Source organism: Solanum dulcamara, chromosome 9 (genome assembly GCF_947179165.1).
Source record: "Solanum dulcamara chromosome 9, daSolDulc1.2, whole genome shotgun sequence".
NCBI lineage: Eukaryota > Viridiplantae > Streptophyta > Magnoliopsida > Solanales > Solanaceae > Solanum > Solanum dulcamara.
The window spans coordinates 70,811,000-70,834,030 of NC_077245.1; the positions used below are offsets into that span (position 1 = coordinate 70,811,000).

The 23,031-nt window shown below is 31.7% G+C and overlaps 1 protein-coding gene across 1 annotated transcript; it reads left to right on the top strand.

Moving 5' to 3' along the window:
* The first annotated feature begins 4,482 nt into the window (after window positions 1-4,482).
* LOC129903917 (enoyl-[acyl-carrier-protein] reductase, mitochondrial-like) lies at window positions 4,483-18,198 on the top strand. The gene is made up of 9 exons (XM_055979436.1): window positions 4,483-4,582; window positions 5,343-5,440; window positions 13,151-13,282; window positions 14,077-14,220; window positions 14,354-14,556; window positions 14,666-14,742; window positions 14,830-14,908; window positions 15,789-15,901; window positions 18,016-18,198. Exons 1-9 carry the CDS (start codon window positions 4,485-4,487, stop codon window positions 18,107-18,109), a joined length of 1,038 nt encoding a protein of 345 aa, XP_055835411.1. The 5' UTR covers window positions 4,483-4,484; the 3' UTR covers window positions 18,110-18,198.
* The last annotated feature ends 4,833 nt before the right edge of the window (window positions 18,199-23,031 follow it).

The following is a 23,031-nucleotide window of genomic DNA, read 5'->3' on the forward strand; positions in this document are numbered from 1 at the left end:
TAAGTATTATTCATTTCTCAATGCATATTTTAAAATGTTAAATTTATTATATATTAAAGTACTTATCTTTTATTAATTAAGTATCTTTTAAAGGGTGTGCCAAACAAACAACGGACATGATAAATGAGATAATTTAAGTGTGTTTTTGACACTTATTTTTAAAATAAATAGAGGAAGTAAGTAACTACTTCCTCCGTTCCAAAATAATTACCATATTTTATTTAAATTAATTTGACTAATCTTCAAAATTTAATTAAATTAGATGAATTTCGTGTTTTTAAAATCCAGAAAGTAAAATGAAATGATCTAATAATTTGACGAAGTTACCAAGTGTTACACTTTATACTGTAATTGATCTTGAAGAAATTTCATAATCTTTTTATATATTTCAAAAAAGACTTAATAAGTAAGTGCAACACCTATTTATTTTTTTAAAACTTATAAGCAGTATTCAACTTATAAGCTGCTTAAAATAAATTTATTCAAACTGACTATAAATCAACTAATTAAATATAATTATCCGCCCAATAACCATCCCAAAACTAGGGGCGAAGTTGCAAACAGTCAAAAACATATCTAAAAGTTTGATAGAAACTAATAGGTTTGATTTGATCAAACTTATATTTATATTTATAATTTTAATTGTATAGACTCAAATTGACTCATCAAAATCAAAGCTGCCAACTTTTTTTTGGACCACCATTGAAATTGAAAAGGGTTTTGTTTTTGGATTATTATTATTGTCTTTAGAAGGTTTGTTGTGTGCTATAGAATTTTTTTAAAAGTGTCTCCAACAAATACTTAGAATTTTTCGAGTGTGGTCTTTTTATGAAAATTGAAAAGGTGATGATGGGATAATAATCGTAATACGATATATTTCTTTTATATAGTTGTCTTAACTTACTTGTCAATTTATAGAACTAAGATATAATTAATTAATTAATTAATTAATTTTATTTTTATAATTAATTAGTTAATATTTTTAAAGTGTAAATAAGTTTGTGATGTTTCAAAAAAGTTTCAGGATAAACTAATAAAACTATTTTTCTTATTTATGATTTCTGAAGGGGCATATAAAGAGAAAAATGGATAGCGAATATGGGATAGAAGGAGTACTAAACTAATTTTGTTGATGATGCCTTTTGAAACTCTAAATTTGACTACTACTAATCTATGTAGTTATTTAATACTAAAAAGGATAGTGTGGTCAAAAAAATAATTTTCGATTTGCTAAAATGGACAAGTAAAATGAAATATCTATTTGATTGGAGCCAAGTAAAATGGAATGGAGGGAATAGTTAGATTAGTTTCTCCACCAACAACGATTATGGTGGAGTGGTAAGTACTTTTTTATTCTTAATTAGAGGTCCCACGTTCAAGTCTCCTTAGGTATAGAGTCGCATTTGTTAGGGAGTTCTTTACCCCCTAATATGGGACTTTTTAGTATGAATATGAATTTACTCGGACCCAATACAGATATTAAACACCTAGTTTACTTGTCCCATTTTTTTATTCATATACCACTTAAAAATAACATATTTAACTATCGTACCCTTATTTATTATCTTTACTCATTTAAAACGTTTATTTATCTTCAACAAACATTTTCATTTTAATCTCTTAATAATTTTTATGGACTGGAAGTGTGGAATATTGTTAAAAAAACGGAAAATTTACATAAATGTACTACATTAAGAAAAAATTACTATTTATAGCAATAATATTTTTTTTTACTAAACATTTATAATATAATTATAATACAATTTTAATACATATTAACGAGAATAATTTATAAAACTCATATAATACAAGTTTTATTCATGAATAATATATTTATCACATACTTTAATACACTTATAATACATTGTGTCAATTTCTTACCAAACAAGTATAATATATTTTAAAACACTTACAATACATTTATATTGCATGCATAATTCACTTTTAATATATGAAAGATATATCATAATATTACTATATATTGCTATAAATGATAATAAATAAAAAATATCATTAAAATCAGTAATTATTTATTAAAAATATTTTCCTAAAAAAGCTGAATATTGACCATTAAAAGGGCCCACGGCCCAATTGAATGTCCATGGACTTTTTATTAACCGGTCCATTAATTCAAAGGAGGACAGGCAGGACACGACTTTTGCTGAAGAAGAAATAAGGTGAACCTTTTTTTTTTGTTCAAAAAACATTTATTACAGCATTGTACATTTACAGTAAAGTTAGGTACTTCATCGTGACATTGTTTGACTTAACATAAAATTTATTTTTTTAAAAAAAATTTGTGATCTAAAATTCTTCTTGACTATTTGTGTGAAAAGAGAATTTTTAAATTAAATTAATTTTAATTATAGAAAGATGATATTTTTTTGATCGGATAAAAAAAATGTGTCAAATAAATTGAGACAGTGGAGTAATAGTTAACCTCTCAAATTTCAAACAACTTACTCTTCTTCCCTCATATTTAGGGCACGGTTGGATGTGCGATATGAAATCATGATTTGAAATCAACGCTCGGACATGCGATCTTAGTACAAATGTAAGCTTAGTACACCCTCCATCTCAAGTTATGTAATATTTTGTTTTTTTTTTAAATCAATTTAGTAAAAATCTATTCTATTTTTTATACTAACAATTTTATCTTTAATAAATTAATTTATAACCACACAAATATCTATAATTTAATTTAAATCATAAATTGTAAAAAAATATATATTTTAAACTTTATATCTAATCAAAGATCATCACATAAATTGTGACGGAGAAAATATGAATTATTTGAGTATGCATGATTGCATTGTATCTAAATTCTTCCTGCGTCTATCCACACACACTTATCTCAAAACATTTGTGCCAATTTTTAGGCAGATTTTTTTTTTTTGGTAAATATGAGATGTTATATTAAATTAAAGAAGTAAAGGTGGATCGTTTTCGACTCCCGATATATAGTTAAGGTTCAGTGATTGGTATACATTATCAATATTACATGGGAATTCTAGACATAATTTGGTTGATACAACTGTAAGATGACAATAATATATCTAGTGTCAACACAATAATCATTAACCTAAAATTAGTAGAAATAAAGTTCATTGATTATTTTTAATCATCTTTCAAAAATAATTATAATCATAAAAATTTAAATTGTACAAGTAAAATTTTATGATTATCTTGTTTTACATATAAAATTTGAAAATTTTATAATAATGACTAGTACTTACTTATCGGGCCATATGAATAGAGACCATATTGAGAGCTTGACTACAGTTGTATCTATGTAAAAAAAATAAAATATATCGCATCGCTTTAAAACAATTATTTTAGTGTATAATTTATGTATAACTGAAAAAGTAGACATAAAATTTGACAAGCTATTTATGTAAAGATCTAAAAAAACATAGATCAAGAATTTGCTGTATCATTTGCACTTTTGACCTATTTTGTGCTAGTTGTTACTTTTTGTTCTTCGGGGCAAATAATTGTTTTGTGAAGTATAAATTTTATTCTTATATCATAATATTTATGAGTTATATCTTACACCCTTAAAATATCTATATTCCGCTAGGCATAAGTTCAATTGTCGAAAGTAAAATTAAAGAGCAACCTATTTAAAAGAACAAACTGTGCCATCAAATGGCTATAACTGGGAAAGCAATTGGCAAGCCCAAGGAACCATGGGCCAATGTGTTCAGAATATATGACACTAATCTTTGTAGAATCAAATAATATTCTTTACTAAAAAAAATCATATTATTTTAAAAAAAATTTACTTAATCTAAATTATTTTACTCTTATTTTTAAACAAAAAGTTTACATTTGAACTGAGATCGATAATCAAAATGTCTGACCCTCCTATTATACCTCTATAAAAAAATTTTGTTTGACTCTTCAAATCTAAATATATTATATAAATTGGGATGAAAAATGTAATTACTTGCTCAATAACATAGTCTCCTTTTATGATAAGATCAACTTTAATTACTTTTCATTAACCCTTAATCTTTGTCTGATTTCCCTTTTCGCATTACTCCTTTTAGGTGCTTAAGGCGTAAATTTTACGAAAAGAAGTCTCACACATGATGCTTAGTACATTTTGTAAGTGTCTTACCCATGATTGAGTTCAAACGAGCCCCAATAAAACTTTTAAAAACACTAATTTAATTTATGATTATTTCGAGAGATCGATGAATACTTTATTCTTTTTCTGTTTTGCTCACATAAGTAAAATACTTTAAAATATATGTCAAGATAAGGCAACAAGATAATTAGTAGTAAGACTACTATTTTGGAAAATAATTTAACTTCTATATATAAAACAATAAAAAAATCAATATATGTAAATTCTCATAAATGAAAATAATCTTTGCCAATTAATTTTTTTCTCATTAGTCAATAACTATTTAAGTAGCAACAGCCAAATATTAACCCATTTTTTTTTATCAATTGAGACTCAAGAAAGAGGGGACTATATGTCGTCACAGCAATCACATTTTCCGGCAGCCACCATGTCTCCGCCATCTATGGCAGCCGTATACGATAAATTCGGCCCCATAGACACCGTCATTAGGTCAGAACTATTAAATTTTCGAGAATTTTACTCTCTATATCACTAGGCTCAAACTTATAATCAAATTAGCCATATATATATTTCAGATCGATCTTACACTTTTTAGTTTATTTTATATATAATTTGAAATACTTAGGAAAAATGCAATAATTTTTTTATTCTGAATTATTATTTTAATTTTTGTATGCTTAGAAACTTATCGAGAGTGATATTCATCTTTATTAACAAAAAATTAAATATTATCAGGTGAATCAAAGTAAAAGAAGTTAAAATTAAAAGCCTGAAAACTCACAGGTAGATCTTGTGATTAGTTATTATTTTTTTGACAAATTAATAATCCAGATTTGTCAGGAATGTCATTTTGAAGTCGTGGTTATATTTAAAGCTATTCAATGAAGATTAAGGCATTTTGATGATGTTTTGGACCAATTTCGAATGGAGTTTTGTGAATTGAAGTTCGCAAGAGACAAAACCAAATATGTATCAGATTTATATAATTTTATATAACATAGTAAAAATATATGTAAACACCTCTTATACATTATAAAATATAAATTTATATAATAAATTATTTAGAATAATTATATATCGGGTTGCGTTTTTTTTTTGGGCTATGCGGGCAGAAATTCAAGATACAGTTTTGTTAGTGTAATAGTGTTGGACAGTATACTTTAAAATATTTATTAAATTATTAATGTATAAAAATTGAAATTTTAAAATATTTATTATATAAATGTACTCATTTTTTTTTTAAATACAGATTGACTGAAATTCCACCTGTGGAAATCAGTGAGAAAGATGTGTGCGTTAAAATGCTGGCAGCTCCAATCAACCCTGCAGATATCAATAGAATTGAAGGTACTTTTGATTTTCGTTTTAAAAATAATAATTGTATTATTATTATTATTATATTAAATTAATTTGGTATGATTTTATATTTTTAAGTATAATTTTGATATTTTGCGGTATGATAAGTCGGTAATTATAGTTTGTTCAACTTCGACTTACGTAGACTTATATAATTGAGAATTATGACTTCGAGTTTTTAAGAAACATTTTAATTATATCATACTAATACCTTACACATGCAGAAATATTTAAAAGAAGTACATGTAATTCCCTTTGTAAATCAATTACGCAAAAAAGATCTTAATTTCAATCAAGATAAAGTAGTCAAAATTTCAATGTTTAAATAATTAGTTTTTTACTAATACAAGTTTATATATTTTTTAATATTATAATAATATATATGATATGTATATGAAGTTATATACTTGGTGCAATATTCAATATTTTGATAATTTTTTATAAATATCAATATTATATTAAATATCATAATACCAAAATTATAATATCAAATTTTTAATTTCAATATGATAATTTGATATTTATCATACCATGTCCATTTCTAGACCAAGCAACACCCTCATGCTTTGATATAAATGAAAATCGATAAAAAGTATAAAGAGAGGGACATAAAACATTGCCTAACATATGCATTGAGAAACAAACATGTCAATTTACACCAAAAAAAAAATACACTATAAATGTCACAAGTGAAATCTAAGAAGTGAAGTATACATAGTTTTATCCATATCTTAATCGATTACATATTATATCATAATCAATATAATTTAATCTCTCTAGTCACTTACAATTTATTCTATATTACCAGTTGATGTTTTTAACTAATTTTACTTGCAATCACTTTTTAATTCGAGTGTCTATCAGAAACAACCTCTCACCATTCTTGTTGATCTCCATAGTTGGAGATCTTCTAGCTAAGAGAAGAAAGTTTGAGAGAAGAGAGGAGATTCTGAAAATATCTCAAATGCTTCTTTGATATACTGAAGTATCTCATCAGAGATATTTATTCACTTGAACAAAGTAACAACTTACTGCTTATACACGTGAGCTGTCACTATCCTTACATAACTAACTTTTAACCAACTTCTAACAAACTTAATTACAACTAACTACCTATAGTTACATCAGCTTGATCTCTTAACTCAACATTTCCCCTCAAGCTGATGGCTTGAATAGTTCTTTAAGTCCAAGTTTACTTAACAAGTACTCATGTTGATGCCTTCCTAATCCTTTCGTGAGCACGTCTGCTAACTGTTCTTCAGTAGGCATATGATGAGTCCTGATAATTCCTTGACTGATTCTTTCGCTCACAAAGTGATAATCAATGTCAATGTGTTTAGTTCTTTCATGGAATATGGAATTTGTAGCTATCTGAATAGTAGCATTGCTGTCACACATTAGCTCTATAGGTTGTTGAACTTGAACTCCCAACTCTTTAAGTAGCCCTATCAACTTCTGAATTTAGCTTCTACCGAGCTTCTAGACACAGTCTCTTGCTTTTTAGACTTCCAAGATACTAAGGATCCACCAAACTTTACTAAATAGCTAGTAACTGATCTTCTGGTTTGAAGACAAGCACCCTAGTCTGAGTCACAAAATGCATACAGTTGATTGGTCCTTTTAGCTGGTATTAACAGTCCCAGTCCAGCAGTACCCTTAATGTATCTTACTACTCTATAAGCAGACTCCGTATGAGATTTCTTAGGAGCATGCATGTATTGACTGAGAACGTAACTACAAATGATATATTTGGTCTGGTCATTATAAGATATAATAGTCTTCCCACTAATCTCTGATATGCTGCTGGATCCTCTAGAACATCATCATCAAATGTTCCTTTACTTGGTAAATGCTTGTCATATTCCATAGAGGTTAATTTCTGATTCACCTCAAGTGGAGTACTAGCTGGTTTTGCCCCATTGAGTCCAGCTTCTATAACTAGTTCTAAGGCATATTTTTTTGACACATTATTATTCCCTCTTGTGATCTGGCCACTTCAATTCCTAGAAAGAACTTACGTTCTCCAAGATCTTTCATTTTAAATTTTTTCTTCAAATCTTCCCTTGCTTGAATGATCATGCCCTAATTATTATCAGTAACTAACAAATCAATATATACTAAGATGGTCAATAGTTGTCCATCTGTTCTTTTTGTAAATAGAGAGTAATCATAATGACTCTAAGTGAACCCCATCTGAATGAGAACATCAGTAAGTTTCCTGTTACACTGTCTTGGGGATTGTTTGAGTCCATATAGAGATTTATGGAGTTTGCAGACCTTCATAGACTCCCCTTGTCTAGAAAAGCCTTCAGGAATCTACATATACACTTCCTCTAACAGATCACCATTGAGAAAGGCATTATGCACATCCATTTGAAAGATAGACCAATGATTAGAAGCAACAAGAGCTACAAGTGATCTGACGGTGACCATCTGATATGCTCAAATTATACCTCCCTAAAGAAATATAAAGCTATCGTTGATCAAATATAGAACCTAGCGAATGTTAGGGTCGATCCCACGAGGAATATGGTTTAGACTTTAGATCAATCATTTACTATTTACTTTAGTAATGAATTTATTTCTGTAAAGAAAAGGGGATTTCTATAAACTAATGAACAAATCAATTAACAAGCATCAACGAACAAAAATATAGTTTAATTTGGTTTAAATCAATATGAAGTGAAACTAAGGTTTTATGTATTCCCCATGAATCCTTAACTAAGTAGACTTTTTTATTAGTAATCCTTTCCTAGTATGTTACATATAGAATCGGTAAGTTAATTTCACCTAAGTCCTTGATCCAGCAAATAAGTGAATTTCACTACTTCAACTTGATCCGTCTACAAGTGTATGTTTTACTAACCCTTACCAATGATTCCAGATTTAGCTATTCTTTGATCCGTTCAAGCTAATTAGATGAGGATGATTAGCCCCAAATTTCATTGTTTAATCTCTTTTCCCATCCGTTACCTCCTTGATCCAGTAAGTAAGGATAAGGCGAGTTCTAACTTTGGCCATCAAAATGAAGGAAAAAATAATACATGCATACACACTATTCAAAAATTACTTTTTATTAAGTTCTACATGGTTAATTCCTCATGGTTCCCACAACCCTAGTTGTGAAATTATCTACTCATAACTACGTGCTCACAATCAATAATATTTATGTTAAAAGCAATCATGAACTTACAAAGTAACTTTGAGAATCTAAAATCTTCAATAAAATCCAAACGTAAAATATCGATAACAAAAACCAAAATTTAAGAATAAAAGCCCAAAAGTAGCTCAAGCTTTATTCTCAAATCCAAAAATGTGTATCAACTAAACTAATTCTAAGAAGTGTATTGATAGACAAAAAATCCTAAGTAAATATGAATTTGGAGAACATAGAAAACTTTAAGTCGGTTTGGGTCTACGACTCATTTCTACGGATCGTAACAATTATGACCAGTCGTAGACCCTGCTCGTAACTCTTCACATTGCACTGAGGAACTCCTCTTCTTCACGAATACTTTCTACAGCTAGTAACTCTGAAAACGACTCATTAACTGATGTCATAGACACTGTCTTTGCTTCATCGTCTGTACCTTCAAGCTACGAGTATGTTCTACATCTCATAGGAATATAGACGAGCCGTAGAACTGACTCATCTTCTTCACTTTGCCGTCACTCTTTCACTTCTACTTGACGACCCGTAAGGATGAAAACTTATCATTTAATTCACTCGTAATCTTCAGTTCAACTTTATTTTTCTCATCTGTCTTTGATGATTGATACCTAAGATCTGTATAAGTAACGACGAGTCATAAGGTGAGCTAGTAAATACCAAAACCCCTGCCTTCAGGGCTGTGATTCCTCAACAAACTCTCTGACTTAGTTTCCTACAAAATAAGCACAACTAACATCAAATATGCTAAAAAATACTTTAAAAGACATGGACATTCTTAAGTTTTAAATTATTAAAAGTACCATAAATCCACGGTACATCACCATCTTAGAAAAAGGAGAAAAGGTTTCAAAGTAGTCTAATCCTTCCTTTTGACTATATCCCTTGGACACAAGTCTTCCTTTATACCTTTCAACCTCTCCTCATGCCTTGTATTTCACTTTAAAATCCATTTGCACCTAATAGGTGTTTTACTAGAAGGAAGATCCACAATAGACCAGGTGTTGTTTTTCTCGAAAGCAGCAATTTCCAGTTTCATTGCATTGATCTAGGAAGGGTCTTTAGATGCTTGTTTAATTGAAGTAGGCTCAGGAATAGATTAATACACAAAAAAAGCATGTTGGTAGGATGGAGATAGGTTTGAGTGAGTGATATAAGAAGATAAGGGATAGGCACAGGACTTTGAGGTAAAGGAACTAGTTGTCACAAAATCATTCATCCAGGGTGGAGAGTTTTTGACTCTGGTGGACTTCTTGAGCTCGGGAGGGGAAGGAGGTAAAGATAAAGGATTAGATGGCTGAGAAAGAGTAGGTGGTGGGACAGGAGAGCTAGACAAAGGAGAGGACTCAGAAGGAGACTCCCCCTGAACTTGAACATGAGAGACAAGAGGAGAAAAAATAGAGCTGAGTTCAGGAAGGTTTATAACAGGAAAGAGTGGAGTGCCAAAAGACTTAGCATGAAGAAAGGGAAATATGGATTCCTGAAATTGCATTTCTACTAACAAACTAAGTTTTGGAGTGAAGATCATAGATAATGTACCATTTCTGAGTTAAAGCATACCCCATGAAGACCCTTAGGACAACTCTACCTGCAAACTTACCTGAAGAGGTAGTTGTGGAAGCATAACACAGACAACCAAAGACTCTGAAGTGAGAAATAGATGGAGGATGACCATATAAGAGATCAAATGGAGACTTGAAATGCAATAGATTAGAAGGTGTTCTATTGAGAAGATACACAACTGTAGTGACATATTCACCCCAAAATTTTAAAGGAAGACCAGCTTGAAATCTAAGAGATTTGGCTATGCCTAAAATGGTTCTGTGCTTTCTTTCTACTTCTCCATTCTGTTGGAGAGTATAGACATAGTAATTTTGATGTAAAATGCCAAGAATAAACATAAGGGATTGAAACTCATTACTAAAGAACTCACAACCATTGACAATTCTTAATACTTTGACAGGTTTAGAGAACAAATTCTTTATTCTTGTGAGAAAGTTCTTCATTACAACTAGAACTTTAGACTTGAACTGAATCATAAACAACCAAGTAAATCTAGTAAAATCATCTACCACTGTGATGAAGAACCTCTTGCAATTGTGAGTAGTTACTCTATAGGGACTCCAGATATCATAATGTAACTGATCAAATGCAAATTTAGTGCTAGAACAGCTAAGTGAAAAAGGTAGTTTAGTGTGTTTTGCTAGAGGACACATACTACATATAGTTTTTTCATGCTGTAAATGTTTAAGACTGTCATGCTTCTTAATTATCTCCAGAGGAGCATGGCCTAACCTTCTATGCCAGAGTCTACTAAATTGATTAGGAACTTGTTCAACTATGTTTGCATACTCAGTTAGTGAGTTGTGGGAATTTCTACTCAAAGAGCTCCCTCTTAGGATGTATAGTCCTTGATCCTCTCTACCAATCGCCTTCACCAAGCCAGTGTAAAGATCCTGGAATATGCAAAAGTTAGGAAAGAATCCCACTGAATATTGCAATTCCTTAGTCAATTTGGAGACAGATAGCAGGTTAAATTTAAAAACTAGCAAAAATAGAATATTAGTTATGGTTTGATTTGCTAGAACACTATAACTTCCCTTATGAGCTACAGGTACCACACAACCTGCAAGCAAGTGAACTTTGTTGTTCTTTGAGTTATTTATTTCATGATAGTTATGCAGCACATTAGGATTAAAAGTCATATGATTTGTTGCACCTGAATCTACTATCCAATTGGGACTTACAGTAGTATTAGGTTGATCAGTCAGAATACCTGTATTAGCATCTGGATTAAAGGCTTTCTCTTCATTTTCTTTGTTCAGCATCAATAGAATCTGTTGATACTGCTCCTGAGTGAAATAAGGAGGAAGTTGTGATGTGGATGGAGTTATGTTTGACTGAGTAGAAGAATTATCACAGCTGTCAGGTGGATCATAGTCATGATCTTCATAATTCACTGCCTGGTTTGCATATTGACTGGTTCCTTTCTTTCTAGATTTTGGCCAATTAGGTGGATACCCAATCAGCTTGTAGCAATTCTCATTGGAGTGTCCATTGTAGATACAAAACTTACACACTAATAAACTCTTCTTCTATGTTCTAACTCCATTGTTAGAGGGTTGTCTACTAGAAGAGTTTGAGAAGTTACCTTCACTATTCATGCCTCCTCCACCATAGGTATTTCGAGATCCTATAACCACTTTTTTCCCATTGTTTCCTCTGAAACTAGAGTTAGGAGAACCTCCCTTTTAACTGAAGAAAGTTGCTCTTTTTAGGGCTTCAGCAACTTAACTTACTTGTGAAGAACTAGCTAATGATCCCTTGCTTTCATGATTTATGACCAAGGAGTAAGCTTTGTTGAGTGTTGGAATAGGGGATATCATTAGAATTTGACTTCTACACTAAGCATATGTTTTATTTAGTCCCATTAGAAACTGCAAAAGCCTTTGGTATCTATAATATTGAGAGTAATTATGTGATTCAGGACAGCTACACCCTGGACAAGGCATGATTGCATCAAACTCATCCCACAAAGTTCTAAGCCTTGAGAATTAATCATAAACTGCCATAGTTCCTTGATATAGAGTAACAATTTCTCTATGCAAATAAAACACTCTCGATCTATTTACAGTATCAAATCTTTTCTTCAGATCAAGCCATACTTTGTGAGCATTCAAAGCATAGATGATGCTACTTAACTACTCCTTTCTAACAACATTCATGATCCACGATAACACCACAATATTTACCCGCTTCCACTGATCATGCAGTGATACATCAAACTTATCCTTAGTATGCCTACCATCAACAAATCCTAATATACTCTTGTCTAGCAATCCTAGTGCCATAGATCTACTCCAAAGCATAGTTTTCAAAACCAGTGAGCTGTAGAGAGTTAACAGAGCTACCTCGAGTATCGTTTGGATGCAAATACAATGGATGATTATGATATCTCAATTCTACCAGTGCTACTTGTCGCAGCTGAATTTGGAACTACAAAGTTATGTTCTATCGCCATTGATGATTAATTTGGTTTTCTTTTCCTCTGCTTCTCACTAAGATTTTATTGAATCGATGCTTGATCAACGATTACAACTTCTTAGACAGTGATGATAACTTCTGATCGAAGCTATGATACCATGTTGATCTCCATAGTTGGAGATCTTCTAGATAAGAGAAGTAAGTTTGAGAGAGAAGGAATTTGAGAAAAGAGAGGAGATTCTGAAAAAGTATCTCAAATGCTTCATTGATCTTTTGAAATATCTCATCAGAGATATGTATACACTTGAACAAAGTAACAACTTACTGCTCATACACGTGAGCTGTCACTATCCTTGCATAACTAACTTTTAACCACCTTCTAACAAATTTAGTTACAATTAACTACCTATAGTTACATCAGCTTGATCTCTTAACTCAATAATTCTATAAAAATAGAGAGAAGATCAGCACATATCGTATTCTTCCAAAATTTCACATATTGAATCACATTGAATATGTTATTATTATTATCTTCTGGCGAATGACAGGAGTATATCCAAATGGGCCAGCACTACCAGCAGTGGGTGGAGGGGAGGGGGTGGGTGAGGTACATTCTGTTGGCTCTGCTGTTAAGGCCTTTTCTCCTGGTGATTTGGTTATCCGTTCTCCATTTGTTCCTGGTAAATATTGCTATTCTTTGTATTTATTTACATATAATATATAGTAGTAGCTTGAAATATGAATTTAATTGGAGTACCAACAAGTTACTAAAAATTGTGATTGGATGGATATAATTTTTTTACTCTTAATCAAAAATTTTATATTCGAGTCTTAACTATGAAAACAATTCTGATAGGGAGTGTTTTCCATCTTAATTAGGGGCTTTACGCATGCAACACATTTCAAAATGCTTTGACATGTTTTATATAATATTTTTCATGGGTTCTTCACTACCGCTATTTTCTTTCCGACCAGCTTTAAAAAATTTTTTCTTGAATAGAGGATTAAGATCTGTCAAAAACAACTTCTCTACTTCTTAAGGTAGGGAGGAGTAAGGTCTATGTATACCGTAGATTCTCCAGACTCACTACTAGAAAAAAAAATAACGACGTACAAAATTTCGTAACAACAAAAATCCCATACTAATCCTATTTAGATGCGGATTAGCAATAAGTTATGAGAAAATTCAATTAGCTATAGTAGCTTTTTAGCGATGGATTAGCTTGGAATAACCGATAAATTTCGTAACTAATTCCATATTTTCTTGTAATGGTACTCCACTTGTGAGATTACTCTAAAAATGTTATTATTAAGCGACACCTTTTAAAATTAATCATGCCTTAATACAAATATCGGACATCGAATGAAAAACCAAACATATATTAAAATGACATGATCGAAATTTATAGATGCTCTCTCAATGCAACTTATTTCAAAGTAATTGTTCATAATAGGTTTAATTATTTTTTGTCAGGGGCATGGCAAACCTACATAGCGGAAGAAGAAGGTTTTTGGCACAAAATACATAAAAACACTCCAGTTGAATTTGCTGCCACTGTTTCTGTTAATCCAGTCAGTGCCTTGAGAATGCTCAATGAGTTTGTCACTTTAAAACCTGGTCAGTCAATATTTTTTGTTTACTTATCAAACATCGAATAATATGCAAGAAAAATCATTCATTGTCTTTCTTTAATTCCATTATTTTAACTCAAATTTGTGTGTTTAATTTAATTCCACAAATATATATATAGGAGACTCGATTGTGCAAAATGGAGCTACAAGCATAGTGGGGCAATGTGTTATTCAACTAGCTCGACTTAATGGAATTCATAGCATTAATATTATACGAGATAAACCTGAATCTGATGAAGTTAAAGAAAAACTTATCAAACTTGGTGCTGATAAAGTGTTTACCGAAAGTGAGTTGGATGTTCAACGTATCAAAACTCTCCTGGTATGATCATTGAATTTTATTCATCGTAACAGTTAATTATAATTTTAAAAAATACTTTTTTTTAAAAAGTAACTAAATGCCTTTAGTGTCATTTTTTTGCATGTTGTAGGGGGATACACCGCAACCTATTTTGGGTTTGAATTGTGTTGGTGGCAATGCTGCTACTTTGGTGGTCAAATTCTTGAAGTGAGATAAGCTATTATTCTTAATTTAATTTTCAATTATAATTAGTGATAAGTGATTAATAATTAATTTATTGTATGTTGTTTTCAGGCAAGGTGGTACTATGGTTACATATGGAGGAATGTCGAAAGAACCCGTTACTGTTTCAACTTCAAATTTTATATTCAAGGTTAGTGTTATTCGGTGTATCTAAAAATCCTAGTCGTTACTGTTCACTCCAACCTCAGTAGTTTTATCGGCGTTTCAATTGACCCCTACAAAATCGATGTTGTTTTGCCGGAGACCATCTTATATATATTTTACATACAGTTGGTCACACATATACTTGATGTTCATATACATACACATGCATACAACTTCTGCCTTGAAAACACATACATACTGTCATACACGTACATCAAACTTTTGCTTTGAAAATACGTACACTACATACAGTAGTGGAGTTAGGATTTTCAATAAGGGGGTTTAAGATCTATAGAAATAGATACACGACCTAGGCGAAGGGGGTTCAACATCTACTATTTATACATAAAAAATATTTTTCACCGATTCGAACCCCCTAGCCACCATGTGGCTCCCCCTGCGTACATACATAGTTGATCCGACATACCTACAGATATAATTACAATCAGCTACTATATCCATGAAATTTTACTTAGGATTAGATTTTGTATGCACACGGACGAAAGTGTGCTAATCCCTATGTTGTGCAGAGTTGAGTATCTTCTATTTGCTGGGATAAAGCCTTTCCTCTACAGGGGCCTTGTACAGTAAACCCCCTACGGGTGGTCGTTCATCGTCCTAAAGTAGTCCCCGCGAAGCTTTCGGGAAGAGTGGAAGTAGATGGGGACTGGGGAGAATAAAAAACCTCCTTATCGGAATTGATAATACCAAAAAAAATAATAAAATCTTGCTATAGTTTGTAAGAACGAACGCTAACAACGCTACTTATGAAAATTTTCCATTAATTATCTGTATTGTTTTATATACACACTTCTAATTTGATGGAGAAAAAAATGTCAAACTGATTAATGAGATTTTTGTTGCAGGATATTACATTGAAAGGATTCTGGCTGCAAGAGTGGAAATTAGACAAAACAATATACAGGGACTGGATCGATTATCTCTTGGACCTTACTCGTGCTGGTTTATTAAAATATGAGTATGTTCTCACTTAATTATTTCATGATGATAAAATTAGTACATGAAAATATGATTGTCTAAAGTTTGATTGAATCAATTTATTGGTTCAGTCCAATTTGAACCATCCCATTAAATCTAGGGAAACTTATGAAAATTTTCACTAGTTTAGGAGCTAATTATTTAGATATATTTTAGTTTGCAATATTATGAATCTTACCACATTTTGGTGTGTCCAAATACATATATCTCAGAATACATATGGTCAAAATTAGGTTCAAGTGATTCACATGTATCTAGAATATATGACAAATCTCGCTCGCCTCCCTCTTATCTCGCTGGTATGTATCTGATATCTCAGATAGATGTGAATCACACCAGATGCATACATATACATATATCTAGTGTGTATCAAGTGTGATTCACATGTATCCGGGATACATGACTATGTCGCTCGCCTTCCACCCCATCTCGCTCGCCTCTTTCCCTATTTTAGTGTATATAGCTGCAAAAATACATGTATCTAGGTGTATTTTTCTCAATATATGATAGAAAACTCTTAATTAGTGGTAAGATACATAATTATTTGAAAGCCTTAGTAGAATCAGTATATATAGGGGTATGAATGTATGTCTAATAAGATAATTTCTGCGTTAACGTTTCTTATAATTGTCTTAATATGTAGTTTAAATTAACTGATGAGAAATTTTATAAAAATATTTTCTATTTTTTAAGGCTTAAAAATCATTTATGTTTGACTAACAATTTTACTCTTATATCCCGCATATTTTTTTTAATTCCAATGTTACCCTCACTTTCAAAAAGCCCTAAAAAAAAATTCTCCTCTTTTCCTCAGTTTTTCTTCAACAGTCGTTTCCTAACTTTCCTCTCTTCTTTGCTCTTCCTTTTCTTCATCTTTTTCATCAATCCTTATTTTTGCGTTTTTGCATCTTCTTTGTTTTTCTCCATCTTCATCTTTTTCATCAGTTTATATTAAAACATAAATTAATTTTAATTTGAATAATTTTAGAAAAAAAATCTTATAGTAATTCGTTTTTTATAATATTAACAGTTTTAAGGGTATTTTAATAACTTTAGCAGAAAAACGTGTTTTATTAATCTTATAGTAATAGCTTTTGGACCAAATTATTAACAAGGACACTTTTATTCAATTTCACATCATTTATGAATAATATTTTCCTTTTTGGAATAAATAATATTAATTGATAAAGGGGGTTATATTAGTTGACATGAGATAGTGAGGGTTTCTTTATAAGGAAAAAAAAATAAAAAATTTTGCCTATAATTTATCTTATAAAAAATCTAGTAACAAAAAAATTTAATTGAAAATATTGATTTTTGTCAAAAATGAAATTTTAAAAAAAAAACTGTGCTGACTGATGTGACCTTACGAATTAAAGTGATGTACTTTTGTTGAAAAAAGCACGCGTCTGATCAATATTGTGTTGATTTTCCCCCCTTTTGTTTTGGCCTTTGGGTGAGGTTTGGGGTAGGTGAGATATTCTCTCTGAATGTTTTCCACATGTTTTCTCTCTTCATGTTTTCCGCAGTGCAAATAATATCATAATTTTTGTGGCGGAGCGAGAAAGTTAAGTTAGGTGAATCTAAAAGCTTAAAGCTCAAATCTTATATTTATATTATAAAATTGAAAAAAATTATATAAATATATATTTTATTTTATTATAATCTTTAAAATTTCGTACTATTTTAAAATATTTTTAAAAATTCTAGTTTGAATACATTACTCTCTTTTTGTTATTAATACATTTTTATTTTCCTCTCGGATACATCCATCTCCTTTCTGATACATTCCTTTCCACTCAGGTATATCTCTCCGCTATGTATCCGGATATTCTATCCCTCTATGATACAACTCTTTTTTTTTAGAGCAAATTTGGATCGTTGGTCCTATTCGTCTCTGATACAGTTTTATTCCCTCTTTGATACATCCCTCCCTTATGTATCCGGATGTCTGTTGATGTATTTGAAAGTCTTAGTGATGTACCCGAAATTCATAAATTTTAAGAAAATTTTATAATTTTAAAAAAAATAATTAACACTATCAAATTTTTCTGAACTACCGTTATTATTCTAAAATTTCAATTTTGATTACAGGTTTGAGACAGTATCTTTTGAAGATTTTCATACTGCTCTTGAGAAGGCAATGGGAAAGCATGGAAGTCAAAAGAAACAAGTTCTTATATTCTAAAGTCAAGGGCAATGTCGTAATTGCATTGGTCATTATGCTTATTAATAATTAGTAACTAAATATTATTCCTTCTAAATCTCACATGTTGAAAAGTTGAGAAAATGGTAAACTTTTCGGAAGCTTTATTGTTTGTTGTTATTTCTTCTTTTTATAAACTTTTCTTTAAATTGTGGTGCAATTTTTTTAAGTTTTTTATTTTTACACTTTTTTTAATTGTGGTTATTTCTTTTTTCTATATTTTTTTTAATCAATTAATAGTGATAATATAATATTGTGGTAAAATACTCATATTAATTATTATTTTTTAATGAATGTGCAAAGTCCAAAGTAAACAAGTATTTCTTATGTTTACTTTTATTTGCACGTCCCTTGAAAATAATTATTGACATGAGTATTTTAGCATAATAGCTGGATTAATTGATGCATAATTTTAGATCTTGAGAAATGCTTTGCGAGTAAGTAATTAATGTTTAGAATAAACATGAAAAAAATAATATTTTTTCTTGATATGAAAAAAATGTGATGAAGTCGAACAAATTTTCAGAATATATATGACACTTTCTTTGTAAAATCGAAACACTTTTCTTTACTAAAACTCTTAGCCGTTACTGTTCTCCCCAGCCTCACTTGTTCGTCGCGTTTCAGTAGGGCGCTAGAATATCGACGACGTTTTATTGGAGACCATTTTACATACACTTGGTCAAATATATGCACATACAATTTAAAAACACATATATTGAATTGAGTTGAACACACGTATAGTTGATAGTCATACGTACATACAACTTCTGCTTTAAAAACATACATACACATATATTTGGTCACGCATACATCTAACTTCTGTTTTGAAAACATAGACAATACATATATAGTTGGCCCGGCATATCTACTCATACAATTATAGCAAATAATATATTCACACAATTTTAGTTACGATTAGATTTTGTATGCTCACAAATGCAGTGTATTTTGCTATATTTTGAAGGAAAAAATCTCGTTATATTTTGTAATATACTAAAAGTGATAAATATAAATATGGTGAATCAGTAAAAGTGGAAGAACAAATATGTTGAATCATTTATTTTAGTAAAGAACTCAGGTAAAGTCATATCAAATGAGTTAATGATATTTATTTTGGAACAAATGCAGCAACATCATTATGAGACGTGTGAATATAATGTTGTCCTGTTTTCCTTTCTTCTTTTTTTGGGTACTAATATAATGTTTTTTGAATAAGTTATAATGATAATCGAGGCCTGATTTATTTATTGCAATGGCTTAGAAAATGACACATGTTTTATAAACCTAAAATGACAGTTAGACAGGAGAACAACATTAAGTATTTCAAATTCCTTTACTACTGGACCGGTAATAATAGCTTCCTAGAAACTGTCTGAGAGTGCTGGAATAGAGAAACTATTGGAGACCCTATGTGGGTGATTCATTAGAAAATGAAAAGACTAGCTACTACTCTTAGCAGCTGGACCACAAGAGAATATGAGGATATTTTTGCTCAGGTGAAAGAGTACGAGGAAAAAGTGAGAAAGGCTAAAGAGGATGTGATCACTATGAACTTTGAAGATAATAGAGTCAAACTTCATCTTATTAATGTTGAGTACATTAGGTACGTAAAGATAGAGAAGTCTATTCTCAAGCAAAAAACTCAGTTACAATAGTTCATGGAGGGAGATGCTAATTTCGAGTACTTCCATGCACTTATAAGGGATAGAAGAAGGATGTTGTTCATCCATCAGATTAACACTGATAATGAGGAGGGCATTCAGGGAGATGAGAATATTGCTAGAGCAGCATGTGATAATTTCAAACAAAATTTTACTGGGCATGATAATAAGATCAAAGAGGAGATTCTCCAATGTATTCCCAGACTTGTAGCTCAAGATCATAATCAGATTCTACAGAGTATGCCTACCTTGGAGAAGGTTAAACAAGTACCTTTTTCCATGAATCCTAACTCTTCAGCAGGCCTAGATGGTTATAGTGGTCAATTTTTTCAAACTTGCTGGGTTATCATTAACAGAAATCTACTGGCAGTAACTAAGCTTTCTTTTGTGGTCACATAATGCCTAGATTTTTGAAGGGAGCCTTGGAGTAACTGGCAAAGTTGTTGTCATGTGACTAGGAGGTTACGGGTTCAAGCCTTAAAAACAGCCTCTGACAGAAATGCAAGGTAAGGCTGCGTACAATAGACTCTTGTGGTCAGGCCCTTCCTCCGATCCCGCACATAATGGGAGTTTTAATGCACCGAACTGCCCTTTTATAATGCCTAGATTTATATCCCATGCTTGTTTAGTTCTCTTGCCCAAAGTTGACAACCCTACTAAGCTTACTGAATTCAGACCCATAAGTCTTAGCAACTTCTCTAATAAAACTATTTCCAAGCTCTTTAGTATCAGGTTAGCTCCCATTCTTTCTAACCTTATCTCTGACAATCAATCAGGATTTGTCAAAAGAAAGAGTATTTCTGAAAATATAATGCTTGCTTAGAAGATAACTCATTTGATAAAAAAATCAAAAGAAGGGTATAATGTGGTGATTAAATTGGATATAAACAAGGCTTATGACAGGATATCTTGGTCATATACTTGCATTGTACTTAGGAAGGTGAATTTTGGTGAATTTTTCATAGACATGACTTGGAGAATCATGAGCAACAATTGGTATTCTATTATCATACATAGCACTAGACATGGGTTTTTTAAATCCACCAGAGGACTCAAACAGGGAGATCCCCTTTCACTAGCCATGTTCATCCTTGGAGATGAAGTTTTGGCTAGATTATTGAATAGACTACACCAGAACCAATTTTACAAAGGATTTCACATGGAAACTAGAGGACCTCAAATAAATCATCTCAGTTTTTCTGATGATATTATTATTTTTTCCTCTAGCACTAGAAATTCGCTTCAACTAATTATGAAGACTCTTTCCACTTCTGAAGAGGTTTCTGACCAACTTATTAATAAAGAGAAGAGACACTTTATGGTCCTTTCCAAAGCTCCTACGACTACTACAACCATGATAAAAGAAGTTACTGATTTTACATAGAAAGATAGCCCTATCACCTACTTGGGTTGTTCTCTATACATTGGGAGACAAAGGATCATTTACTACTCTGAGTTGGTAGCAAAAGTTGTGAAACGGATAAGTGGATTGCAATCAAGGATCCTCAGTTATGGAGGAATGGTCACATTAATTAAACATGTACTTCAGTCCATGGCTATCTATACTCTTGCAACTAGATCCCCCCTAAAACAACTATCAAGTACATGAAGAAACTGACTGCTGATTTTTTTTGAGATGGGATAAGGATAGAAAAAAGTATCACTAAGCTTTTTTGGGAGACCCTTAACTTTCCATATAAAAAAGGGATATTGGACTGAGGCAACTCTCTGATGTATGCAAAATATTTTAATACTAGTAATGGTGGAGTTTTAGAGCAAAGAATTCTCTGTGGGGACAATTTTTAAGAGCTAAATATTGTCAAAGGGCCAATTCAATTGCTAAGCAATGGCATACTGGCCAGTCTCTGATTTGGAAGTACATGATAAAGAATAAACTCAACATGGAGACTCACATTACTTGGTAACTCAATTCAGGAAGTTGTCACTTCTGGTGGGATGACTGGTTAGGCACTGGAGCCTTATCTAATTTCAGATTTGGGAATACAAGGCCCAATAATATTAAAGTTTCTTATTTTTTGATAAATGGTGTGTGGAATGAAACTATGACTAGAAGACGTGCACCACCTATGCTGATTTCTAAGATCATAAGTACCACATTTTATTATAATGAGGGGACCCCAGATGAGATTATTTGGAAACCTAATGAGAGTGGTAAGTTTAATGTTTCCTCAACTTGGGATATCATCAGGAAGAAGTAACCAAAAAGTATCATCAGTACCTATACTAAGATGTCACGATCCGATTTTTTAGGTAATGATGACACCTACTATAATCCACTAGTAGGTAAGCCAACCCGTTAATCCAGAACTTCAAGTAATGGGTTTAAGGGCAGAAACTAAACAAGAGCGGTGAATTATAAAGATAAGCAGAAAGAATAAGCGGAAGAACCAAAATATGATATAAATAACTAAAGCTCCCTCCCAGAACTTGAAAGTCACAAGTACAGAGCTGCTACAAAATAAAAGATGAGTACAAGTCTCAAAAGTGGATCAGAAATATATACAACAATTGGCTAGTTTCAAAAGGCAAAAGACGGGTCATCCATACTGAAGGAGACAGAAGTGATCCAGAAACGCCAAGTGCTCACCCTGGTTTATGAATCTGACTACAACAGGCTCAATCTATTCGTGATGGTAGCTGATGCTCGGTCCTGCATCACGAAAGTAGATGCAGAGTGTAGTATGAGTACGAAGACATCAGGTACCCAGTAGGCATCATAGGCCGACTGAGCAGAAAAGGTGAAAATAATGTGAAAAAATGTAATAAGCCTAAATAAGAGTCAACTTAAGCATCACAAGGGAAACTGTACTATCTATGAGAACTACAGCTAACTATATCCAATTGGAGCCCATAAGCCCAGTCGGGGCACTCGTGCGCAAGTTAAATAAAAATCCGAACGAACCCCCATAAGTTCGTCGAGTACATATAATAGCTATAACTACCAAGGCTAGGAATTGGATGTTAGGAATCGAAGTACTGTATCATTTTCAAACCCAGAATCTCCAAGAGTCAATGGACTAGGGGTGCCTTAGGGGTCGAGGTCGGGACTGGGACACAGATTCTCGCCCGAATGTCTAACGTGGCCAAGGCTAGGACTGTGTACCCAGATGCTCGCCATAACACATCGATATGATCAAAACTAGGACTAAGTACCCGAATGTTAGTCATACTAGCAAGCCGAAAGAGGCCAAGGCTGGGTACCTGAATGCTCCTCGATAA